We start from the raw sequence: 22424 nt of genomic DNA, 5'->3' as shown, positions 1-22424 counted from the left end.
AAAAGAAACCGTTTGCAATAAGGAATGTTCTGAAAATACTTTTTATTTACTTATTATTTTTGACTTAATCAGTCTTTCATAGCTGATTATAAGATTATAAAGACATTTATCAGGAACTTTTAAAAATTACATTAAAGGAAATAAACAAATACTCGACATAAACTCAATTCAAGTCTCAAAATAGTTTTTTTTATTACAGCAAACATCTGACAGTACAGAATAATTGTACTCTGTAGGGGTTCACTAGAAGGAGCTTTACAGTAATAAACTTTAAAGGTTAAACTTGAGAAATTCTAAAATAATGAACAAGTTCATTTCACCTTTTTACTAATCCAACTGTTGTTTGCGACTTAATCAATATTATTACAATTGTAAACATTTACAAAATGTTTCTAATTCAATTTAATGCAGTATTTTTTGTTTGTTTAAAAAAATTAAACTTAACACATGTTTCATGCAAACAATTTCAACCAATTCACAGTTTTAAAAGTTTTCTTTATTTTACCAATACCTACTCAGAAAATTCATATCAAAAACCCAGATCCAGTCCATAACAAAACTAAAGACTTTATAATTTAAACTCCATTGAAAACAAAGTATGAATCCAAACTGTTGAACTGGATCCACACAAATACAATCTTTTTTAAAATGCAAACAGATGTTTCATTCGATTTTCTTTTCGATTATTTGTGTAGGTATGCATCGAGCCAGAGCTCTCCCGAAGTCTTCAGAGACCTGAACAGAAGTGAGACAAAATGCAGAAATAAACATTAGTTGACAGCTTAAAATCTGGTCAGACCAAACATTTAATGTGCTGAGTGTCGAACCACTTTTCTTCCTACCTGACAACGTCCACCATGCCTTGCCATAAAGACTTCATCTGGTATGGAATACCATATTTCTTACACAGAACACGGACGTGTGGGGCAATCAGGTGGTAGTTGTGGCGGGGCATCGTAGGAAACAAACTGGAAGAAGTAAAAACAGACACAAGGTTTCCATGCAGCATGTTAACCTGATGCATTTTTAATGATATCAACTAGCGGCAGTGTTTACAGTTGTCAGCCTCAGGTAACTTGATGACCCCATTTGTCTTTGGAGGAGGGTTTAAACAGTTACTCTAATCATGTTTTCAGTACAGACACATTATTTAGCATAGCTTCAGAAATAAAGCTTTTCTAAGACATTACACTGACTATGATGCTTATTATGAAAGCAATTCAACTCCTGCATGGCTTTGTTCAATGCAAAAAAAAAAGTTTTTTGTTTTGTTGGACAAACTGATCGGCTAACCTATAATTATGTGGCTGTTAATTCTTTTCTTGTGAGTAATGTAGAGTATAGGTACAGAGCATAAACTACTACTCAGAAAGAGATATTAGTAGATGCAACAGTTTTGACTTAAAAAATCATATCAGTGAATTTTTGCTATAATGTATTTACCTTTTTGACAAATATTTGGTGACATGATACAGACTAAAACTTTAGTTTAGTGCCGTATAGTAACCCATTTAAGGTTATAAAACTATAGAAAGTAAACATGAAAATGAGTAAATATCATAAATGAAGCAACATTAGCATATTTATATCAACTTAATTTGAAGTTCCATGAAATTGTTGATTGTTTAGTGCATGTTCCTTTAACTAATTACGACACTTTTATGAAAGTTTCATTTTTTGGGAAGAAATTAAAAAGTTTTACCAAAAAGACAAACTTTTTGTTTTTTATAGTTTGGCAAAACTTTTATGCAAGTTTTGTTTCTGACTTTTTTGCATCTATAAAATAGATGAGTTTTTTTTTAAAGCCCCCTTTCATTGTTTTGTGTTTGAACATATAGTGGATGTTGTCTTGGTAATTTCTGAGACTGCAATGTTTTACTTACTGGTGTTCAATTTGAAAATTGAGGTGTCCACTGAACCAGTCATTGAAGAAGGACTGTTCAATGTTACAAGTGGACTGCAACTGTAACAGAAGAGAAGGCAGGTAAATGAATCGATCATTTATGTTTTCTTTACAGCTGTTCAACTTCATCCATTAAAGGGAAAATTCTAATGCAGTTTTTCTCACGTTGATCAATGACCTCACTGCGTTTTCTCATTTGAACGAAGGTGTATCTTAAATACATTAAACGAGCAAAAAAAAAAAAACAGTTCTGAGGGAACTCCTTCAATTTACAAAATGCACTCATGTGTACAGAAGAATCAGAGCAAAAATATCTAAACCTAAATAATAAGTTTTTTAGAAAAAACAGCTTTAGGAAAAGCTTAATATATATGTATATATATATATATATATATATATATATATATATATATATATATATATATATATATATATATATATATATATATATACAGTACAGACCAAATGTTTGGACCCAAAAGCTTTAAAAGCACCTCAGATTAGAGACCAGGTCAATGGCACACAGAGTACTAGCAGCTGACACATCTCTACAATGAATCTACCATGTTCATAGTCATGAAAATAAAGAAAACTCTTTGAATGAGAAGGTCTGTACTGCATATATATATTTATATATATATACAAATATCACTTTTTACTTTTCATGTTTCAAAGGGGAAGGTTTTGATAAACACAAGTTATCTGAGTTTAGTCATTTGTTTTGTCTGTTCTGGTTGGTCGAAAACCAATTAACTTTTGCCCATTATTTAGAATCCTGTAGATTATCAACTCTGACACCCTAATTTCTGCCAAACATGCTACCTGCATCGTCACCCAATCCTGGTGCTTCTCGTTCTCAATCTCCATTGGCAGATGGTTCATCTGAGTCACCCACACAAACCAGTGGCTCTCCAAAAACCTGTGATGGGACACAGGATTTACTAAACATGCTGTAAAAGTAAATGATTTAAAAAAAATGTAAAAAGGAAAGCAATTATTTCAGTATTAAAAAGCAGTTTTAAATAGATCAGTAACATTAGCCTGTGGGTAACAGCGTATCTTTGAGTGTTTTTATTTTTTTGGGTTGAAAATGGCCAAAAATCAGGACTCATTTAATGATTTCAGCAATACTTTCCCTCTACGATTACCTGACAAAGGTGAGGAGGGCAAAAGAGCCAAACACACCATACAGGGGTATATAACTACAGAAGAAGCGAAGGTAGTAGGATAAAGACCAAACCAGATCCTGGAAAAGAGAAAGTCATTCAACATCTTAGTTTGTCATAAAATATTGTGTATCCATCAAATCCTTATAAACAAAAAAACAACTTCCTGTCTAAGATTGTCCTGCACTTCCAAAAAAAGGTTGTCTCTTACCACCCAGTGACGATGGTGAACCATGGTCTTCATAATCTGCATGTGGAAGTAAACTGGAATGAGCAGAGGTGGACCCACTGAAAACAAAACACAAACTGATTACAAATGCTCTCCTTTTGCTCCTTTATTTATGTTGACATCACTTCAACTTACAAAGAAAAAAATACTGGTGTTGGAGGTTGTAGGGCATGCGTTTAATCTTTTTAACTCCGTACTGTAACAGAGATACGCAGAGTAAAGTTAGCAGTTAGGATCAATGTATATTTTGAGGGGATTCGTGGATTACTCTTGCCTCCACTGGTTGAGTGTTTCCGAGTACAAAGATGTCCAGCATATTGACATCAGGGTCCTTCCTGAAGATGTTGGGTTTTGCGTGATGCTGAAAATGTCGGTGATTCCACCAGCTGGCAGAAGCTCCCTGTCAGAAAACAGTAGTTAAAGAATGTTGTAAAAGTCTTAAATGGTTTGTAAAAGTTACCTTTAAATGTCCAATGACAAACTTGTGCACCAGATGATTCCATTTGGACTTTCTAAAGACAGAAAGGTGACCAAAGTCATGCTGCAACCACCCAGCCTGTGACTAGAAAGAAACAGATGTATATATTGTTTTAATAATAAATAATATTCTTTAACAGCAGTTACATTAACAGATAACTATGCTCTAAATACCTGAGCAGTGGCCAAAATGATTGAGCATAAAAATGTCATTGTCCATCCAGTCCCACATATCCAGACAATTAGCCACGCAAGGGCCTCCAGCAGTAAGATGTGACCCAAATGGAGGCAGAAGAACAAAGGCTTGGTCTTGAACAAACCTTCCTTCTCTGCCTGAACTCTTAAATTCTCAAAATCCTGTATGATGGAAGCCTGGGAGCAACAACAAAAAAAAAAGTCATGAAGTCTGTACTTAAAAAAATGAACACAATCTTTAGTGGAGAAGTGAATCTATAGAGACTCACATTTTTGTTTCTGTCTTGGCTGGGCTCTGTTGGTGCCAACTCTCCAATCAGCAGAGGCTTCAGAAACTTTTGCACAAACTTTAGATCAGGGTGAAAAGCCGTGAATGCCTCCTGGGTAAGAAAAGTAAATATTTAAGATGGTAATTTATACAGCATTTGATCAACTTGTATTTAATTTAAATACTTCAGATAGTTATAAAACAATTTTTTGGTAAAATAATGTGATACATTATTCATAAGATCCTATTTGAATATTTATAGTATATTATATATTCTCTGTTGTGTTATTTGTTGGATTACCTTCCATAGCATACTATATCACAAAATATTGGTTGGAAAACAATTTTTAATTTTTAGATTGGTTGTGATTATGGCCTCAGAGAAAAAAGTGACAGTTCTGCTGTGATTCACATCAAGAGCCTCTGCTGTTCCAAAAACAAAAAATTGTAAAAAGAGTGAGTGACTCAGGGTTAACCCACTGGAATCTAGCACCCACCAGCAATAAACTGCATCGACAGCTTGAGTCTCAGACCGAATGCTCCGTGGCAAAATTTTGAACGCCTCATGCCTGAATGTACAATGAGCAACATGAATGTGAACCTCGTGTCGTCATGTTCTGGCAAAGATCAGGCAGAGAAATGTGATCCTCCATAGTCAGGAAGCATTCTCTAATGTCTCTTTGAGAAAGGAGAACTGCCACCGGACTTAACAAGAGGTGCTGACCTCAATTTCCATGTGATTGTGCCCAAATAAAAAACAAGAACAAAAAAAAATCCCTATTTAACTATAAATCGATTTGTGCTCGTAGGTAGTAACACATTATAATAATGTTAAATGTTGCTTTGCTCACGTTTCCGAATAAATTTCTGTCCACACCCTTTTTATAAACCTTTTAAAGAGAATGGCAAAAAATCAAAGCAATTAAGTTTGACTGGTCAGTGTTCTTTAGAGATATCTGCCAGTACTGCATAGGATGATGTGTCACAGAGAAGAAGTTGGTCAAAGGTCAGAGTTTACTATAGGTCAATTACAATAAAAATACTACTGCTCAAACATTGTGAATAATAGAGCCACATTAATAAATAAACACATATCTATCAGCTGTCTGAAAATGCAAAAGAAATAATATTAGCTCTGTTATTGATGACAGCTGAGGTAGACACTGGACTCTCATTGGTATAAGAGGATGCCTAAAATCCTCTTTCCATGAACAGAAAATACGTTTTTATACAACAAAACCCTAAAAAAAAATGTGCATAATTACCGTGGCATCTTCTCCAGCATAGTGACTGATGACACGAGACCCTCCTGGGTGTCTTTTGACCCATTGAGTGATGTTATAAACCTTTCGATTGATTACCAGCCATTGATCGGTCCTGCTGCTGTGCTTCTGCACCTCCTCCCAGGTGAAAACACCTGAATCTCTGCCGCTGCCAGGCTCCACGCTCCCAGACAGTTGGCCTCCACCTCCCATCCTCTCTGCTGCTGCTTCTGACTTAAACCAGCTAACGGAACAGTCTGCTAGAAAGCTTCACACCTGGATGCAAAGAGACGGTCTTCATAAAGAATGCAGAGAGCAGCACAAGCAACAGGAGAGGTTATTCAAATAGACATATTTATCAATAAGTGATGATGAAATCACACAAGATTATGTTAGAAATAAATATTATGACCTGGGAAGAACAGCAAGAAATTGTTCTTTTGAAATAAAAGAAAGAAGAAAAACAAAAACAAAAAACGTGCAATTTTTTTCTACAGTCAAAACCGTTTAGGTTTCTAACTTACAAAACCCAGATCCTGGCTGTTGTCTCCAGGCTCCAGTCGCATCAGCAGACTCCGTTCAATGCAGATTCGTTCAAATAGCCTGGCAAGCATCATATAAACCATCCTCTCATTGTCCTCCCTGATAGGAGGGGTTCTCTCTCCTTCACCATCACCGGCAGGGCGAACTTCGAGCAGATCATTCGAGACTTCCTGGCCAATCGGAGCGTAGCGGTCCTACAGTTTGGACCGGTGGTCACATGTGCCACATAGGTGGAGGGAGGATGTGAATGTTTGTGGGGCCGTTACGGAAATCAACGCGGAAATGACTTATCTGGAGGACGTGGTGTCACCTATGGACCCGATCCTGGAGTTCTGATCGTTTCCACGAAAATGCTAAATGGATGCATTTGTGCGTGGGCAGATCAGCAGCGGCGACCTGCTGTGCATGTCGCGCATCCTCCAGCAGATGGCGCAAATGAGTTCCTTTTCTCAAACATCAAATACCTGATGAAAATAGTTTTTTTGGTGTTTTTAACAAGTTCTTGTGGCATTTTGGTCAGAATGGAGGACATATATAAAGAAAATTAAGATTACAATTGTATTTCTGAGTATTTTCTTTTCTATTAAATCGTTGTGGATCGGGAGCAGACGGAAAAATGTGTTTGAAAAATCTTGTAACAGTGACCAATGGGCTTTACAGTCAGGGGACCACAGGTTTCCTGCTCTGCTCCATTCAAATTGTAGACAAATAGATCCATGCACATCTTCGTTTTCCTCATTCGAGCTGACATATGGCTCAAAACTGTACGGCTGGATAACTCCAGTATTACTTGCCATTTTTGTTGCACCTGTAATGTTAGGTTGGAGTTGTGAGGGGCTGAAAATTAGCAGGAGACAAAAAGATGGGTGATGGGAATTGGGGGGAGGCTTACTGCCAACAGTCCTGCCCACAACTCAGAGGCAAAATTCTACTAAAGTCTTGCTGCTCTGCAGAAACTACTATCTAGAAAATGACAGGTTTTTGGATTTTGTCTAAAAATGGCATAATCATAATTAAAAGACCACTGGGGATGATTTTAAATGCATCAACAGATGTTGACGTAGTGGGACTTTAATTCATTTTTTTTTCTTTGCAGCAATTAAGAAAATTAATAAAGTGATGTTGTTATGTTGTATAGTCTGGACTCAGCACCAGCCAAGACACACATGCAGGTATTTGAGGAATGCAAATACGCCACAGCGAGTTTACCGCAGCCTGAATGCAAAGAATGCAAAACAAAATCATAAAATCACAAGAGAAAAACCTCAGGTCACTGATGTCAGATGTCTCACCACAGAGTCAGCGACAAATGAGAACATCATCTCTGTCCTGAAATGACCACAGCTGATCATCTCCTCAAACACCTCCGAGGTCCCAGATTTAGAAAACCAATTCATCCCACATTTTTGTGACTTTCAGATGAAATATTAGAAACAGTTAAAGTGTCGATTACTATTAAAGCTAATAGATTTGCAGGGTTTTATTGAGGTGTCTGTCCGTTCCCTTTTTACAGGTCATTCGGGTCATTTGAGTGAGATGCACGATGTGCAAATCAGCTGTTTTGGTCCTCTGCATTTCAAAGATGATTATCTTCAACGGAGCCTGTCCCCCTGTTTGTCCATTTCTGCTGCCATTGCTCATCAGGCTGACAGAGGCGAAGCTCATCTGACCTCGCAGCATTTCCATGCTTTACAGCATTCGGGAGCCCAACTGCAACTGTCTTTAGGTATAAGTCAGGAATGAAAACTGATTTTCATGAGAAGTAAATAAAAAATGGCCTGTTTCTCATCTACATTTAAGAAATGGGTGTTTTTTTTAATATTATATTTACAGGGTAAAAATTCTCATTTTTCTCATTTAGAAAAATACAGCTTCAGTGAATATAATAACCTAACCCATGTCTAACTTTAATAACAAGTAAACAAATAGTTCTAAACATACTTAAGTAAAATAAGTACCTGTATTGTGATAGTAAAAAATTAAACTCATCAAGAGGTAAAGCTTTTGAAACTGAGAAATTGAAATTCTGAGTCTATATTGTGGACATTTATGGTCTTCCAGGAAACCTCCATTCTTTTTCAGATACAGGAGGTCTATCAGTGCTGTCAGCAGAAAGGGCAGGCTACAGGCTGAACAAATCACAAATCTATGACAAGGTCACAAAGAGACTAACTACTCACAGCTGCCGATGCAACTCAACCTGTTAGTCACTTTAAGTGCAATTTGGAATCAGCAGCTATGCCAAAAGAACATGATACGTCTGCACAGAATGGAACTTGTCATGCAGGACTTGAAACTGGATCTTTAGGTTGTAGTGAGACAATAGTGGCCACCAGAACACCATGTAGTTCCAGGGAATATGTATTTTCTTTTAAACACAATTTTTGTGTTTTACCTGTAATAAATCTAAAAAGGATACATTTGATCTTAGTTTGACGTTGATTCTTACACCTTTTGCCTCCGTTTCCTTTTTTAGGTTTAAAAATAGCATGTATGTGTGTCAATGTAGACAGAAAAAATACACACAACAATGAAAGAAAATTGGGAATTAATTTGACTTGGAGAAATGTGTGAACTGTCTCGTTTTGACTGCTGTTTCTTACCACGTACACTGAAGTCGATTTTTCCAAAATAATTACAGAGTTCATTTTAATTGGTATAAATAGATGAGCCACGAGTAAAGAGCAATGAGAAAGTGAAATAATTAACACAGTGTTTAAATCAATAGAAATCTAATGTAGTTATTATAACTATTGTTTTTCAACAAGAATACTGATCATTTTTTGCAACAAAGGGTTTCTAAGAGGGCAAATGTCTTTCTACTTTTGAGTTGGTATTTTTGTTTTTCACACAAAACTAAAAATGCCGTGAACTTCTGACAAAAACAAAAAAAACAAATGCAGCCATGAAAACACTGCAGTGCTGAACAGCTTTAAAAAGAGAAGCAAGAGGACAGAGGGGAAACAAACAGATCACTGAGAAGCTGCATTCCTCCTATTCTGAAGAATAAAAAAGAAATTGTAGTAGAGGCTAGTAATAAAAAGAGGATTTCAGAATTATGAAAGGGTGGTAAAAGAGGCAGCTGTAAAAGTGTTGGAGGCATAAAGATACAGGGACGAATACATACTGAAAAATGAATGTGGGTGACAACGAAAATGATTAAGTGTTTTGGAATTAAAGTTGATTAATACAAAAAAAAGGACTCCTCTTGTTCATCCAAAGCACTTTACGCAATATTCATGCCGTGTGTGCAATATTCATTCTATGTGTGGAATACCCACTCATATGTGCAATATTCACCCCACTCTAACTGTACAGTATTTATGTCTTATATAGCTCCTTATCCTTTATTTTATTTTATTCTACCTTTTTATATTGTTGGAAAAGAGTTGCTGGAAAAAATTTCATTGTGCACTGCAGAATGATAATAAAAGATTCTGATTCTGATTCTGATTGGCATGCTCAAAAGACATGTATTTTATGATTAAATCACTGCTGTGGTCCACACCACAGCATCAGCTGTTATTAATAATTTACCATCCAAAGGAATATCAATATGTTCAAATTTCTTATCAACAAACTTCTAAGTAGCTAGCTAAGTAATCAAAGGACTTTCAGACAGGGGCATTTATTTCATGGATTATTATTTTTTATGTACACCTTTTGTAGCTGGTTAGATCTTAACAGGATTTAATAAACATGAATTAAAAAAACTATCCATAGTTTTAGTTGTGTACTGCAGACAACAAATGTTGTTAGAAATGTCAGGAATGTTCAATAACGCAATTGCTAAAGGTGACCTCATACATTTTATGAAATTATTTTTCAGACTTTTATCATCCGTCTGAAACTCCAAAAAAAGCATTGTCAGATCTGAAGAGGTATCAAAAATAGGAATTCTCATTATTTACAGTTATAGGTGCACAGTTCTTTTCAAACTGTGTTTTGTGACAGTTTGAAAAAAACTGACAGACAGACACCTCGATAAAACCCTGCATAGTAATCGATACTTTAACTGCTTCTAATATTTCATCTGAAAGTCACAAAAATGTGGGATGAATTGGTTTTCTAAATCTGGGACCTCGGAGGTGTTTGAGGAGATGATCAGCTGTGGTCATTTCAGGACAGAGATGATGTTCTCATTTGTCGCTGACTCTGTGGTGAGACATCTGACATCAGTGACCTGAGGTTTTTCTCTTGTGATTTTATGATTTTGTGACATTCACACTTGATCACTTTCCAACTGTTGTTTCTAATTGCCATGTTTGGTAAGCAAAGTAAACACTTTTTCATTTGATTGTAGCTAAGATGGACATTTAAATGGGAAGTCATACTTTTTTCAACAGAATCTTGTTTTTCCTTCTTCATTTTGTACTCTGTACTGAAAGAGTCATTTCCCACAGTAAAATAAGTGTACATCACTAATCATGTATTTAAGAATCACATTATATATTTGTCTTGTTATCCCTAAGCTTTAGAAATCTCCTTTATTCGCTCGTACTTCCACAAAATATTCTCATAAACTTAAAATTATCTTATCACAGAGCTGTGGGGTTTTGTACTGATTCTAAATCATTACTGCTGACTGTGTTTGTTCTAAAAGGTTGTATAATTTATTAACGTTATGCTCTTATTTATAGGGCAATTTCTAAACTACTTTTACTTTATTTGTTTAATTTCATGACCCAGTGGGAGCTTAGAGGTCTATGCCCACGGTTCCCGTGACCTATTCCTACTTGCTATTTCCAGGGTCAGCACAACCATAGAAAAAAAAAGCATCTGTATGAGATGATTGCTCTGCAAAGAATCTGCTGTGACAACTATAAAATTATTTATACCTCAAGAATAAATCTCAAAGAGAATATCTTAAGCAATTTTGTGCAAGACAAATCTATAAAATGGACATATACAGACTGAAAGCTGTCATAAGATTTGAACTTGCATTTTTTCAAATCACACAAAAAATCTGGTGGTTGGAGCCAGGGATAACCTCTTAAACAAGCTTAGCTGTTTTATTTTTCAAATACTTATGAAATAATCACAATTGATACCCAGAATGGTATCAAAGCAAAACTGGATCTCAGGTCTTTTAGAAAACTCTCCACATTTCCAAACTACTAAACTTAAAGGAGTTGGAGGATTCACTGCAGCAGCCCTAAAGGGAGAGGCCAGAGGCAAAGAAGCGGATTTTCAAATGCTGCTAAATGTAACACACTAACAAAATGTATTAGTCATAAGGGCAGTTTTCTATTTTTTACCAAAAATTTAGTTGAATCACACATTGAACCTGTTCAAGTCTAACATGTTTACTATTTCGGCCCTGCATCATCTGTGCGCAACCACTACCTTTAGACTAGAGTGTGTGTGTGTGTGGGGGGGGGGGGGGGGGGGTATTTATGCTTGTTTATTGCAGATTGGTTCACTGTTGTACAATCAAGTCATTGGTGAGCATTGGCAGAAGAGCTTCTCAAAGAAGAAGTAACAAGGACAGAGTTATGCTTATTTGTTGGTAATAAATACCTGGTTTTTTGCAACATTATACAAACAAATTATTTTAAAATGTTTAATTTCCTGGATTCTTTTTTCATCTGTCTCTTACAGTTGAAGTGAATCTATGATGTGGTGAACATTACAGACATCTCTTTTCTACAACTTGCAAAAATGGTGACAATTAGCTTTTTTTTGCCTCATTATAATAAACTATAAATGCAATGATGCAGCAGATTTATTTAAAAAAAACTCAATGGTAACCTAGGATTCTTAAGATGAACAGGGTGACGACAAAGTTTACTTTCTTTTCACGTTGCGTCTCTTCCACGCGCCAGAGCGCGCTCGTGCGCTCTGGCCATGTGACGTGCGTGTCCCTTTGCTCCGGTTACGAGGATGGGACGCATCAGGCGGATGAAAACCTTCGGGCTGATGGCGGAAAAGCGGCCAAAATATGAGGGGCAGAGTCCATCAGTCAACAGTGCAATTTTCCGACGAGCAACTCCTTTTGGATTAGAACTGCGCGAGACCTCGTCTTCTGATGCCTCATGCTGTATTAACTTCTATTAACTTTTCGTTCCCTGTCCTTTCCCTCAGCCCCGCACACATCACTGGGTTTACCCACAGACAACAGAGGGCGAGGACGGGGAGCTGTGACATGACAGTTTTGTTTCCTAAGGTGACACTTTTTCTACTTTTTGGTCTGGATGGATCATGTGATACTGTAACTTCAAAGCATTTTTTTAAACTTAAAGAAAGTCAAAGGTAAGCATTGTTAAACTAATTTAAAGCACTTTTTGTGTTTTCTGTTTTGTTTTGTTTTTTTAGTACAGTTTAAGCTATCATAATTGTTCTTACTTCCATGTTTGTTTTTTTGAACAGTAACGAAACTGATGAAGATGATTGCAGGACTCTTGATTGGTGTGGAGCTCAACATTTGCAGTTTCTGGGCTCAGCTGCAAAGCAGCATTGGCTGTCAGGCTGAGGGTTAACTTAGAAGCAGCTTCATCAAATGACTCTGCCCTGACTCATCTCAGAGTCAGGGACTGCTTGGCACAGCATGGGCAACTCCTCCAGGAAGGATGAGGGCGAAGAGGAGGAAGACGGGGCTGTTGATGGTGAGGAAGCAGACAGGAAGAAAAAAGAAGAGGAGGAGGAAAAGGATGACGTTGAGCTCCCACTTGGGGTGGAGGAGTTGTTGGAGAGTGGGGATCCCGTACTTGACTTGAGCTACCGTAAATTTAAGCGCTTACCTTTGCGTGTTTATGATCTGCTGTACTTAGAGAAACTTTACGTTTGTGGGAATAGTCTACGTACTTTGCCAGAGAGAATCACCCAGCTGCAGGATCTGCGGATACTTGCCCTCGACTTTAACAAGATTGAAGACGTCCCTTTGCCGGTGTGTCAGCTCACCAACCTCACCCGTCTCTACCTGGGCAGCAATCGACTAATGAGCCTTCCCCCTGAGGTGAAGAACCTGCAGAATCTCAGATGCTTGTGGATGGAGAGTAACTACTTCCAGATGTTTCCAAAGGAGCTCTATGATCTGCCCCATCTCAAGTCTCTGCAAATGGGAGACAACCGGCTAAAAGCGCTGCCTTCTGACCTGTGTCGCATGGAGGCTTTGACAGGATTGTGGCTGTATGGAAATCGCTTTGAAACCTTCCCAACTGTCCTGCTACGTATGGAGGGCTTGGAGATCCTGGACATGGACCGTAACAAACTCACAGAATTGCCCAGCCTGAAGCGCCTTAAGTCCCTGCACCTATTCTCCTACGACCACAACCCAATCACTGCACCTCCTAAAGTAGGAGAGGAGGTGATTGTGGTCGGTGAAGGAGCAGCAGAGTTCATGGAGATCCGTGAGGCCAGGAAGGAGAGACGAAAGGCTGCAGAGGAAGAGGCAGAGGCAGAAGCTCAGGCTGAAGCTGAGGCTGAGGAGGAGCCAGTCATTCATGGCATCTTGAAAAACAGCAACTCAAAAGCAGCATTGAACGGAGCTGTGGTGACCATTGAAGATACAGATGTGAAGGAGGAAGAGCAGGGAATCAGCTCAAAGCCTCCAGCCACAGACTTTGACGGAACTAATCTGGAATATGACGAAGAGATGGTTGAATATGAGACGGAGGAGCTGATATGTGAAGGAGAGGGATTAGATTATGAAGGAGAGGGGCTGGAGTACGAGAGGGCAGATTTAGACTATGAGTATGAGGAAGAGGAGGAGGAGGAGGAGGAGGAGGAGCAGCAGGATCGAGGAAGGCAGGATGAAGGGGCATGAGAACTCCATCAAACAGCTGTGCAATCTGCAGGCAGATAGACATGGATGATGGGGAATTGGCGCGGCACTCTCCAACTTTTTGCTGCTAATTTAGTTTATAGTGAAAAGATATGTGCTTTATGCTTGTGCGAACCTGTGACATCTCACTCAACATCCAGATCAGGTAGCATGCGTGCGCAGTGGGAATGATTATTTTACCTTAGAGTGGTTATTTTCCGTTATTAAATTTCTGGCTGAATGAATCCGTCTCATTACTTTGTCAGAAAACATTTAGTAAACAAGCAAATGCTGTTTACTTAACTGTCACACAAGTATTGCCACATAATAGGGGTTCTGGGGTGTGCACCTGATAACACGTTGACATATTTTATTACAGAAAAACAGTAGATGATGAACATTAGAGTATTTGTCTTCAAATCATGAAATATTTAGGGAAAGTTAAACATAAACCCCTTTAGCCCCCGTCTGTGTTTGTGCAGATGGGTTTGTGGGTATCAGTGCCAAGTTGGAGCGTGAGACATGCGGGATCATCAGAGGACAAATAGCAGGGGTGCCTCACCATAAAAGGTAAGTCGCATGGGAAGATTCAAACAGGAAATGGACATAGAAAAAAAACCCTGCAGGAATATATTCACTGCCCGCCGCAGGTCAGAAATTTAGCCTTCGCCACCACTCTTCTTCTTGTCAACATGAAACAGGCCTGCTCCTTGTTCTCATCTCGTCTCTCTTAATTCCTGTGAGCCTCCGGTGTAATCCAATACTCTCTGTCTCCTGTCTTATCCCCACATCTCATTGAAAGAGTGAAATATTTATGTCAGTGCTAGAATATTCATGCTTGTACTTCTGTGACAGTTTGCAGCTGGAGCTAACACGAGAAAAAAGTCCTCTGTAAGTTCTAAAACAGAAAAAAACAAACTTCCATATATCTTTCATATTTTTGAACCAGTGCAATCAATATCAGACAAAGTATATCTCAATAAATGAAGCAAAATAGTCAAATTCATTTATATGTAAAAATGTATTGTATTTTGATGAAACTTTGGCTATCACAGTAGCTTTGCACTGTTGCATCTTTAGAGCGCATCCATGTCAATTAAATCCAGGCTTAAAAACTGATCATTTTCACAACTTTATAGTTGTTTAATTTGAAAATACTAGAAAAAGTTCTTAATTTATGAGGGAATAAAATCCCCAATTTACAAAAGAACAAAACGGAAGACAAATTTTGGAAAGAAAGGTGGAATATTTTACACTAAAACTTAGGGAAAATATAAAAAAAAGGGTAAATTGTAGTACAATGTTCTAGTTTTGAAAAACACTTGGCCGAAAAAAAGAAAAAAAAGAATATAGTGATCAATAAGAGGAAAAATTATGTGGTGCTCCCTTTAAAGAGCAATTGAGTTGGTCCACAGTAATGCTTGGCTGTGGAGCTGGGGGTAAAACTGGTCTTGTCTGCTCATCCCACAGCTGTAGGTGGCAAACCTGCTGCACATTCTTCAGACATCCACATGGATCTGTGCCGGAGTGCTAACAGTCTGGGTGCTAACATTTTCCATATGTTAGCAGCTGCAACAATCTACAAATACAGTGTTTTTGTTTTATTGTTTTGTTTTTTGCATACTGAACTTTACTGGCTGAGAGGGACATTAATAAACACAAAGGAAAAATAATAACCTAGCAAACTATCTTAGTTTTGTCATTACTTTAAAAACTAACATCAAAAAGTGAAATCATAGGTTGATCAAAATCATTCTTTTGATCTTAAACATGAGTAGTCCAAATTGTAGAAATTGCATATTTATGTATACTTTTCCCATGTGACAATAGCTGTTTTGTAACTATTCCACTAAATGAATGTATTTTTCACTCGTTCCATCAGGGCTGAGAATCAATCTCCCAAAATACTTGTGTGAGTAATCCAAAAAAAAAGAAAGATTTATGTAAGGCAATGTTTTTTGGAGTGTTTTGAGCTGACCAGGTGGGTGTTTAGTCTTTAAGGCCACAGCTTAGCAGTAGGGGAGTCTAACTACCAGCTCCATCCACAGAAATTGAATATATTATACAACTACAAAAACTAGCACCTGAAAATTCAATTTTCTTCTTTTAATGCAATGCTTTTCACTTAGTAAATGAGTAAAGGGGGCCCAAAAAGCTAGGTTGGACGTGTTGTCTCTGAACACACAACATGTCCATCCTTGAGGCAGATGGACCACAGCAGCAGAGGACCAGCAGGAGGCTGGTTTTTCCAATAGAAGATTGGAAAAAGGTTGTCTGGTCTGATGAGTCTCCATTTCTGCTGTGACATTCGGATGGTAGGGTCACAATTTGGCAACAACATGAAAAGCATGGATCCATCCTGCCTAGTATCAATGGTTCAGACTGGTGGTTGTGGTGTGGGGGATATTTTATTGATACACTTTGGGCCCCTTAGTACCAGTAGAGCATGGTTCCAACGCCACAGCCTACCTGAGTGTCGTTGCTGACCATGTCCATCCCTTTCTGACCACAGTGTACCATTTTCTGATGGCAACTTCCAGCAGGATAAGACGCCATGTCATAAAGCTGGAATCATCTCAGACTGGTTTCTTGAACATGATAATGAGTTCACTGGACTCAAATGGCCTTCATAGTTACCAGATCTCAACCCAATAGAAATACATTTAGGAAGTGGTGGAAGGGGAGATTAACATCATGGAAGAGGAGCTGACAAATCTGCATCAGCTGTGTGATGTCATCATGTCAATATGGACCAAACTCTCTGAGAAATGTTTCCAGTATCTTGTTGAGTCAATGCCACCAAGGATTGAGGCAGTCCTGGAGGCAAAAAGGAGTCCAACCCAGTACCAGCAAGGTGTACCTAATGAAGTTGCTGGTAACTTTACATCTCATCCATAGACATTTATCCTTTCAGTGATGCAATCTGAATAAGACATTTAAGACACAAACATGTTGGTGAAACTGCTGTCTTCACCTTCCCCCCACTCTTTCAGGTTTGTTAATTCTGCCACAACTGTGATCTCCATGCTGCTGTTTCCTCATTTCGAAGGCTCTATTTAATTAATGCAGAATAGCTAAACACTAATCCACATCACCTAACATAAGATATTTAGTTTTATAAATGTGTCTGTTTTCCATTATGTAGAAGTACCTTCACATCATCATGACACAGGATTTACCATTAGCTGCTGTTTGCACCAGCTCTTAGTATCTAAAGAAGTGGCAGAAGAAAAGTTTTGCTATCAATCTTTAACATCCACCTGTGTGCATGATGATTAAGACTCCGCTATAGGGTCTGAACATCAAACACATGCTATAAATATTTGTCATAAGAGACAGGATCTCATGCTCAAGTTAGAACAAAAATGTCCATAATCTGACTCCAGCAGCTGCTTACTCTGAAAGTCTTGAACATGCCGCCTCACCTCCACTGTGAGATGCTGTGCTGGATTTACTGTAGTATGTTGCTGCTCACTTGTCAGCTGCTCCATCAGACAGCATGCCAATCTTCCCCAGCTCAGCCATCTGTGACTGCTGTAATGGAAGCTTTCACTGATAACAGTGATGGATTGAACAAATTTGGAGAACATGTGCACAATGCCATAATTAGAAATCCAGACAAGTAAATGTTGCAACTTGATTATTTTATTCTTTAGCTGTTAAATAAACTTATCCTAACAACTGATAACTGTATTTTGGAAATCATTTTTAACATTTTGTTTGTCTGACAGAGCATAGGACAGTAATGTAGATGCTTTTGTTTGAAACAGCAACTCAGTAAAATCGAAGGAGAAGGTTTTGTTTTCCCAAGACGCACAAAATGCCAGGTTGTTGGTTCACCCCGAGGGGTTGTTCATGCTTTGTAAGTATCCGTTGCTAGGAGATTTCACACAAGTACAGATAATTAGAGCTGAAAAGTAAAATGCTGCCACACGTGAGTTGATATTGGCCTGTGAGGTAATGATTATCCTTTTAATTTTTCCATCAACACCCAGCTGCTTTGTTGGGCCGCCGTGTCAAAGGTGTCTATACAGATAAGTTCCGCAACTACAGAAAAGAAGCTCGGTGTGAAAGCTTGGAGTTGTGATTAAGGAAAAAAAATCGAAATAAAACCTAATCTAAATTTAACAGTCAGGCAGATCAGTTGATCTCACAAATCTGCCCTTTGGTCCTGCAGACTGTTGATTCACATGACTTTTAAAAGTTCAGACTCATGTTCCAGGCTTACAACTGACTCATCTTCTAAAGTACACCAGAGATTAAGGGATAAAAGATGTCAGGATTGAGCTTGCATTGTGGTAAATTGGTTAACCCTAAAGGTAGAAGAACCTTGTTATAATCCCAGTTTGGAAGAAAACACTATATACCATACAGATGCCAGAGTTCATGAGCTGCATCATAATCAGATTTTATTGTAACAGATCTCTCACCGATGTTACCAAAGTGGTGATTTTTTGTCAAAGCAGTAGCGTCATACCTACATTTACTTCCTATTCACAAAAAAAAACCTAAAAAATTAAACAAGGAACTATAATGGGACAGGTTCCAGCAGAAAATCTATGAGCAACACTCTGAAGGAGCTCCAAGAAAGGTCAGTAGCCAAAAGGGTCTCAGAAAAACAGGCCAATTAATCACAGCTACTTGGAATTGGGGGCCGAAACAAGACCACCACAAACTGGACTGAACTCCAAAAAAGATGATTCTGTTCAAAAATTCAGTATTGATGGTCAACACACAAGAACACAAGAAGCATGATAATAGATGAAGGGCTTGAAAGAGGAAGTAAAGAAAGATGCGAGCAGGGAAAGCAGCAGTGGTAATTGGAGCAGTCAGTGCTGTGACCCTCAAACTCTGGCAGTGATTTCAGCAGATTCCAGGAACAGAATATCTGACAGCTTCTCGTCTCTGAACCAAGATAAAATACCTCAGGTTTCCTTTTTTTCTGATGGAGCACCGACAACTTGAAGAATTAGCGCCCCAACTAGGGAACGTAATGATTTCATATTACATTTTCATGTTCCTGAATATTGACATTGTGTTTTTAAATGTGCACATATCTTATGGAATTTATTTAATCCTATTTAGTTCAACTTTTTGTTATTCTATTATATTAGAACATTTGGTGTTGAAAAAGCCCTACTCTGACATGTGAATCTCCACCTCCAGCTTCCATTCAATGACATTTCCAACAGTTGTGTGGAAGCTGACCTGGTCAGTTCCTGCATTTCTCCACTGGGTGGCATTATGATGCCACCCTGGCTCTGATTTGACTCCAAGGTTATATAAAAATGATGGATGGTTTGAAATTTGCATGACATCTTGATTTAAAAAAAAAAGTCCTACTAAATGAGGTAGTTGTGTTCCAGCCTTTTTGGCAGCACAAAAACATCTACACAATCTATACAACTTGCACACTTAGATTAATGTCTGAATCTCTAGGATGCTTGCCCTTTTAGTAGGTAGTACAAATGTGAAAAAATGATAAAAGTGACTTTTTTTTTGTGGAAAAATAAACATTTTTTGAACCTACTTTTTTTACTGAAGAGGGTGGTCTTTTTTCTTGCTTCTGAATCTCACACACCTATACACTTTTGATCTCGAAGGATCTTGAAGCAATCCAAACATTATTTTTCTCTCCTTCAGTGTTTTGCAGCCAGCTGGGATTTGGAATCACATTATAAAACGGAGTCTTTTTTGTGCACTGACAGGCTGCTCACAGCAACTCCATTTTTAAGCCTACTTCTTTTTTTTTTCAATTCTCACCTCCTATTTATTCTCTTGCCATCTAATTTCCCTGGACTATCACTTTTTCTTCACCTCTACAACACCACTTCTTGCTCCTTTTCTTCCCTTCATCTTCAACACTGGCAATTGATAGAGCCTGCCTTAACCAAGCTGTTGCTTGTCTTACCACTCCGCAGCCTTTCTTGCTTGACATGCTGTCATGCCAAGCTTGGAACTGTTCATTATCGTCGCCGGAAAATAACTACAGGAAAACGCCTGGATCATTGAAACTGACAGATTCATTTCATGCTTCTTTTCGGTTAAACACAATGTGCACATTATTGGCATCTCTAATTATAAATTCATGTGGACCCACAAAGATGAAGTCGACCGCATGCCTATTTTCATTCCAGTCAAAGATTACTCCAGAGGATTTGACTTTATAGAGCAACTTGAGTGTGGCAAGTCAGAGTGGAGGAAATGATGGAGGCACCTGCTCTCCTCCGCTTTAAATGAAAAAATCTGGGGATTCTCAGCGTGCAGACGATTGCTCATCCCATCGCAATGCAGCAGTCTGTGTTTCTTCTCCATCTGCATAATTCACACATAACAAGAGGGCTCTCATATCAAGGCTTGGTTATGAAGAAAGCCTTTGATGCTGGTGGCTGTAGCAAAGGAGGAGACAAATCCTCCACCATCTGCCACAGGTTGAACTTTAGCACTCTAATTGTAAAGGGGGTTAAACAAGACAAGGAAGACAAAAAAATAGATGGACTTCTAAAAATAGACAGAGGTGATGCAAGCGATGGGTCTCCCGTTGTGATGAAGCGTTTGCGTTTGCCTGCAGCCGTCTGTCGTGGCTCAGGGAGGATAAAACCTGGGCCTTGTCTGTAGGTGCTGGCCTGTGTCTTCAGCCCGGTAGTGTGCTCTGAAGGGTTTTTCTGTCAGTTTAACTTGTTTTTTTGTCTGCAATAAAAAAGGCAAGGATTTAATGCTTAGGGACATAAAAAGGCCCCCCCAGACAGGCCCACCTGTCTCAGCATGTGCATTCTCAGAGGGACTTTTTGTTGTATTACCTCAGTTGGATTTCTGGACTTAACAGGCAAATCTGGCCTGCCTGCTTTGCAGTATATCGCAATGGTACTATTTTGTCATGCTGCGTTTCACTCAGTTGTGGGGGCCGCCAGCAGGCAGACCCGAGTGGAGAGAAAGGACTCCAGTAAGACATTTTTAGTCAAAACAAGCACCCGTCCTGACATTTAAAAGACGCACTGCTCATCGCAGTGGGATGAAACAGATTAAATTAAAGGGAAGATGTTCTTTACCGTCCTGTTGATGCTCAGGAAAGGGTCTTTGTATGATTATGCAAATATACCTGAAACACACAGTCTGTTTGGTTGTCAGAACAGAGACAAAATTGCATAAACAACAGCAACAACAGATAATTATTTGCATAATCGGACATCATTTTTGACATAGGGTGAAAATTTACATGAGACTTTAGCATGTAGCAGAGTGAATCATTCCTACCATGCTGACTAATGTATTGATCACAGCACATAACACTGCACATGTTTAATTGCTCTGCGAAGCCACAGCAGCCTTTGAAAATAGACTCTTATTTTTAAAAAAATGATGGTAAGCCTATGTGCTAAATAGTAACGGTGGTATTAAATCTTTTAATTACCTAATTTTTCTGTGTAATTACACTGCAAACACAAAGAGCACCCCGATATGTTTATGATTATGGGTAATACGGCTGTGCTTCCCTTGGTAAAAAAATATGTTTATTTTTTAGTTGGATGTGAAAAAGATTTTAGTGCCTTAAAACATTTTTGGTCTATTTTTGTGATTTAAAGAATAAAATTGTTACTGCTCCACATCTTTGCATGTCTGCATAGCAATTTGTGAGCAATTTTCAAGCACAAAGACTGTGAGCTGACAGTGCAGAAGACTCAGTAATTACCAATTACAATAATGTGAAAAATGTCAATCACAACATGACCTTTTCAAATATGTCTTTTGTCCAACCAGCGCTTCCAAGACACAAATGTGGTGATTTAGTTTTCCGTCCTAGATCATCGGGGAGTGTTCAATTTTCTAGTATCTGAAACCTATTCATTTTTGGCATTTAGGAGTAAAAGTCTAAGTATAGCAACTGGTGTTCAGGGAGTGACCAAGCATGAGTTTGTGATAGATTAACAATGAGTTTAGCGCTGCACAATACCCCAATGTATGGCACAAATTACCAGTGCTTGTCATTTACTGCATCTCCCATGAATATTAATTTGTAGTCATCCAGCTAGATGAAATGCCACACACATACAACGCAATATCTAAAACATATGCATTCAATATTTAAGTAAAGTTTTGCTTAGCACAAGTGCAAACTAAATTGAAAAAAATTGCAAAAAATTAATTAATGAATCAGTGTAAACATTGTTCAAGTGTATTTTGAACCAACAAAGGGGCCATCGCATTTTTAAAGATATGGATGAACAAAGGTTAAAGACCCAATGAAAATCGCTATTTTGGTGTTTTACCAAGTTCTTGTAGCATTTTTCTAATGATGGAGGACACATATGAAGAAATTAAGCTTAAAACTGCATTTCTGAGTATTTCTTTATTCAAATTGTGAATCAGGAGCAGTTGATAAAAACTTGAAAGCGTGACATACATGCATCCACTTGTAGACGACTAGATCCGTGTAAGTCGTCCTTTTCCTCATATGAGCTGGTATCTGGCCCACAACTGTATGGCTGGATAGCTCCAATATTGCTCACCATTTTGTTTTTGGTACTGGTAATGTTAGATTGAGTGTGTGAGGGACTGTAAGCTAGCAGGAGAGAGTGTAAACTAAATGATGATGGGAAGTGGAAGCAGGATAACTCTGTG

At 38.2% G+C, this 22424-nt stretch overlaps 2 protein-coding genes across 4 annotated transcripts; one reads left to right on the top strand and one right to left on the bottom strand.

Moving 5' to 3' along the window:
- Nucleotides 1–167: 167 nt before the first annotated feature.
- Nucleotides 168–6414, bottom strand: fads2 (fatty acid desaturase 2). Of its 2 annotated transcripts, none has more exons than XM_020704003.3 (13): nt 6025–6414; nt 5504–5776; nt 4240–4350; nt 3950–4147; nt 3759–3860; nt 3573–3698; nt 3434–3494; nt 3281–3357; nt 3052–3149; nt 2726–2822; nt 1884–1963; nt 843–968; nt 168–735 (listed from the first exon to the last, which is right to left on the bottom strand). In XM_020704003.3, the coding sequence occupies exons 2-13, from the start codon at nt 5711–5713 to the stop codon at nt 684–686; spliced, it is 1338 nt and encodes a 445-aa protein (XP_020559662.2). In that variant the 5' UTR covers nt 5714–5776; nt 6025–6414; the 3' UTR covers nt 168–683. The 2 variants fall into 2 exon arrangements, with proteins under 2 accessions (XP_020559662.2, XP_023811529.1); XM_023955761.2 differs by having other exon boundaries at nt 5504–5795; nt 6025–6165.
- Nucleotides 6415–10038: 3624 nt separating this feature from the next.
- On the top strand, nt 10039–14050 carry lrrc10b (leucine rich repeat containing 10B). Of its 2 annotated transcripts, XM_078948688.1 has the most exons (3): nt 10039–10203; nt 12128–12295; nt 12413–14050. In XM_078948688.1, the coding sequence occupies exon 3, from the start codon at nt 12591–12593 to the stop codon at nt 13806–13808; it is 1218 nt and encodes a 405-aa protein (XP_078804814.1). In that variant the 5' UTR covers nt 10039–10203; nt 12128–12295; nt 12413–12590; the 3' UTR covers nt 13809–14050. The 2 variants fall into 2 exon arrangements, with proteins under 2 accessions (XP_078804814.1, XP_004070030.1); XM_004069982.5 differs by lacking the exon at nt 10039–10203 and having other exon boundaries at nt 11794–12295.
- The last annotated feature ends 8374 nt before the right edge of the window (nt 14051–22424 follow it).

The sequence above is a fragment of the Oryzias latipes genome, chromosome 6 (assembly GCF_053564925.1).
Source record: "Oryzias latipes strain Hd-rR chromosome 6, Olatipes_Hd-rR_3.1".
NCBI classification, from domain to species: domain Eukaryota; kingdom Metazoa; phylum Chordata; class Actinopteri; order Beloniformes; family Adrianichthyidae; genus Oryzias; species Oryzias latipes.
The sequence above is the reverse complement of the archived record's forward strand: the minus strand, read 5'-3'. Positions and strand labels throughout refer to the sequence as shown.

Bases quoted from the DNA above. Each gene is read 5' to 3' on its own strand.
- lrrc10b (XM_078948688.1), top strand. From the start codon at position 12,591: ATGGGCAACTCCTCCAGGAAGGATGAGGGCGAAGAGGAGGAAGACGGG.
- fads2 (XM_020704003.3), bottom strand. From the start codon at position 5,713: ATGGGAGGTGGAGGCCAACTGTCTGGGAGCGTGGAGCCTGGCAGCGGC. The intron at 3,699-3,758 runs GTAACTTTTACA...GTTTTCTGACAG, and splicing joins TTGTCATTGGACATTTAAAG to GGAGCTTCTGCCAGCTGGTG. The intron at 969-1,883 runs GTAAGTAAAACA...TACTTCTTCCAG, and splicing joins AATTTTCAAATTGAACACCA to TTTGTTTCCTACGATGCCCC.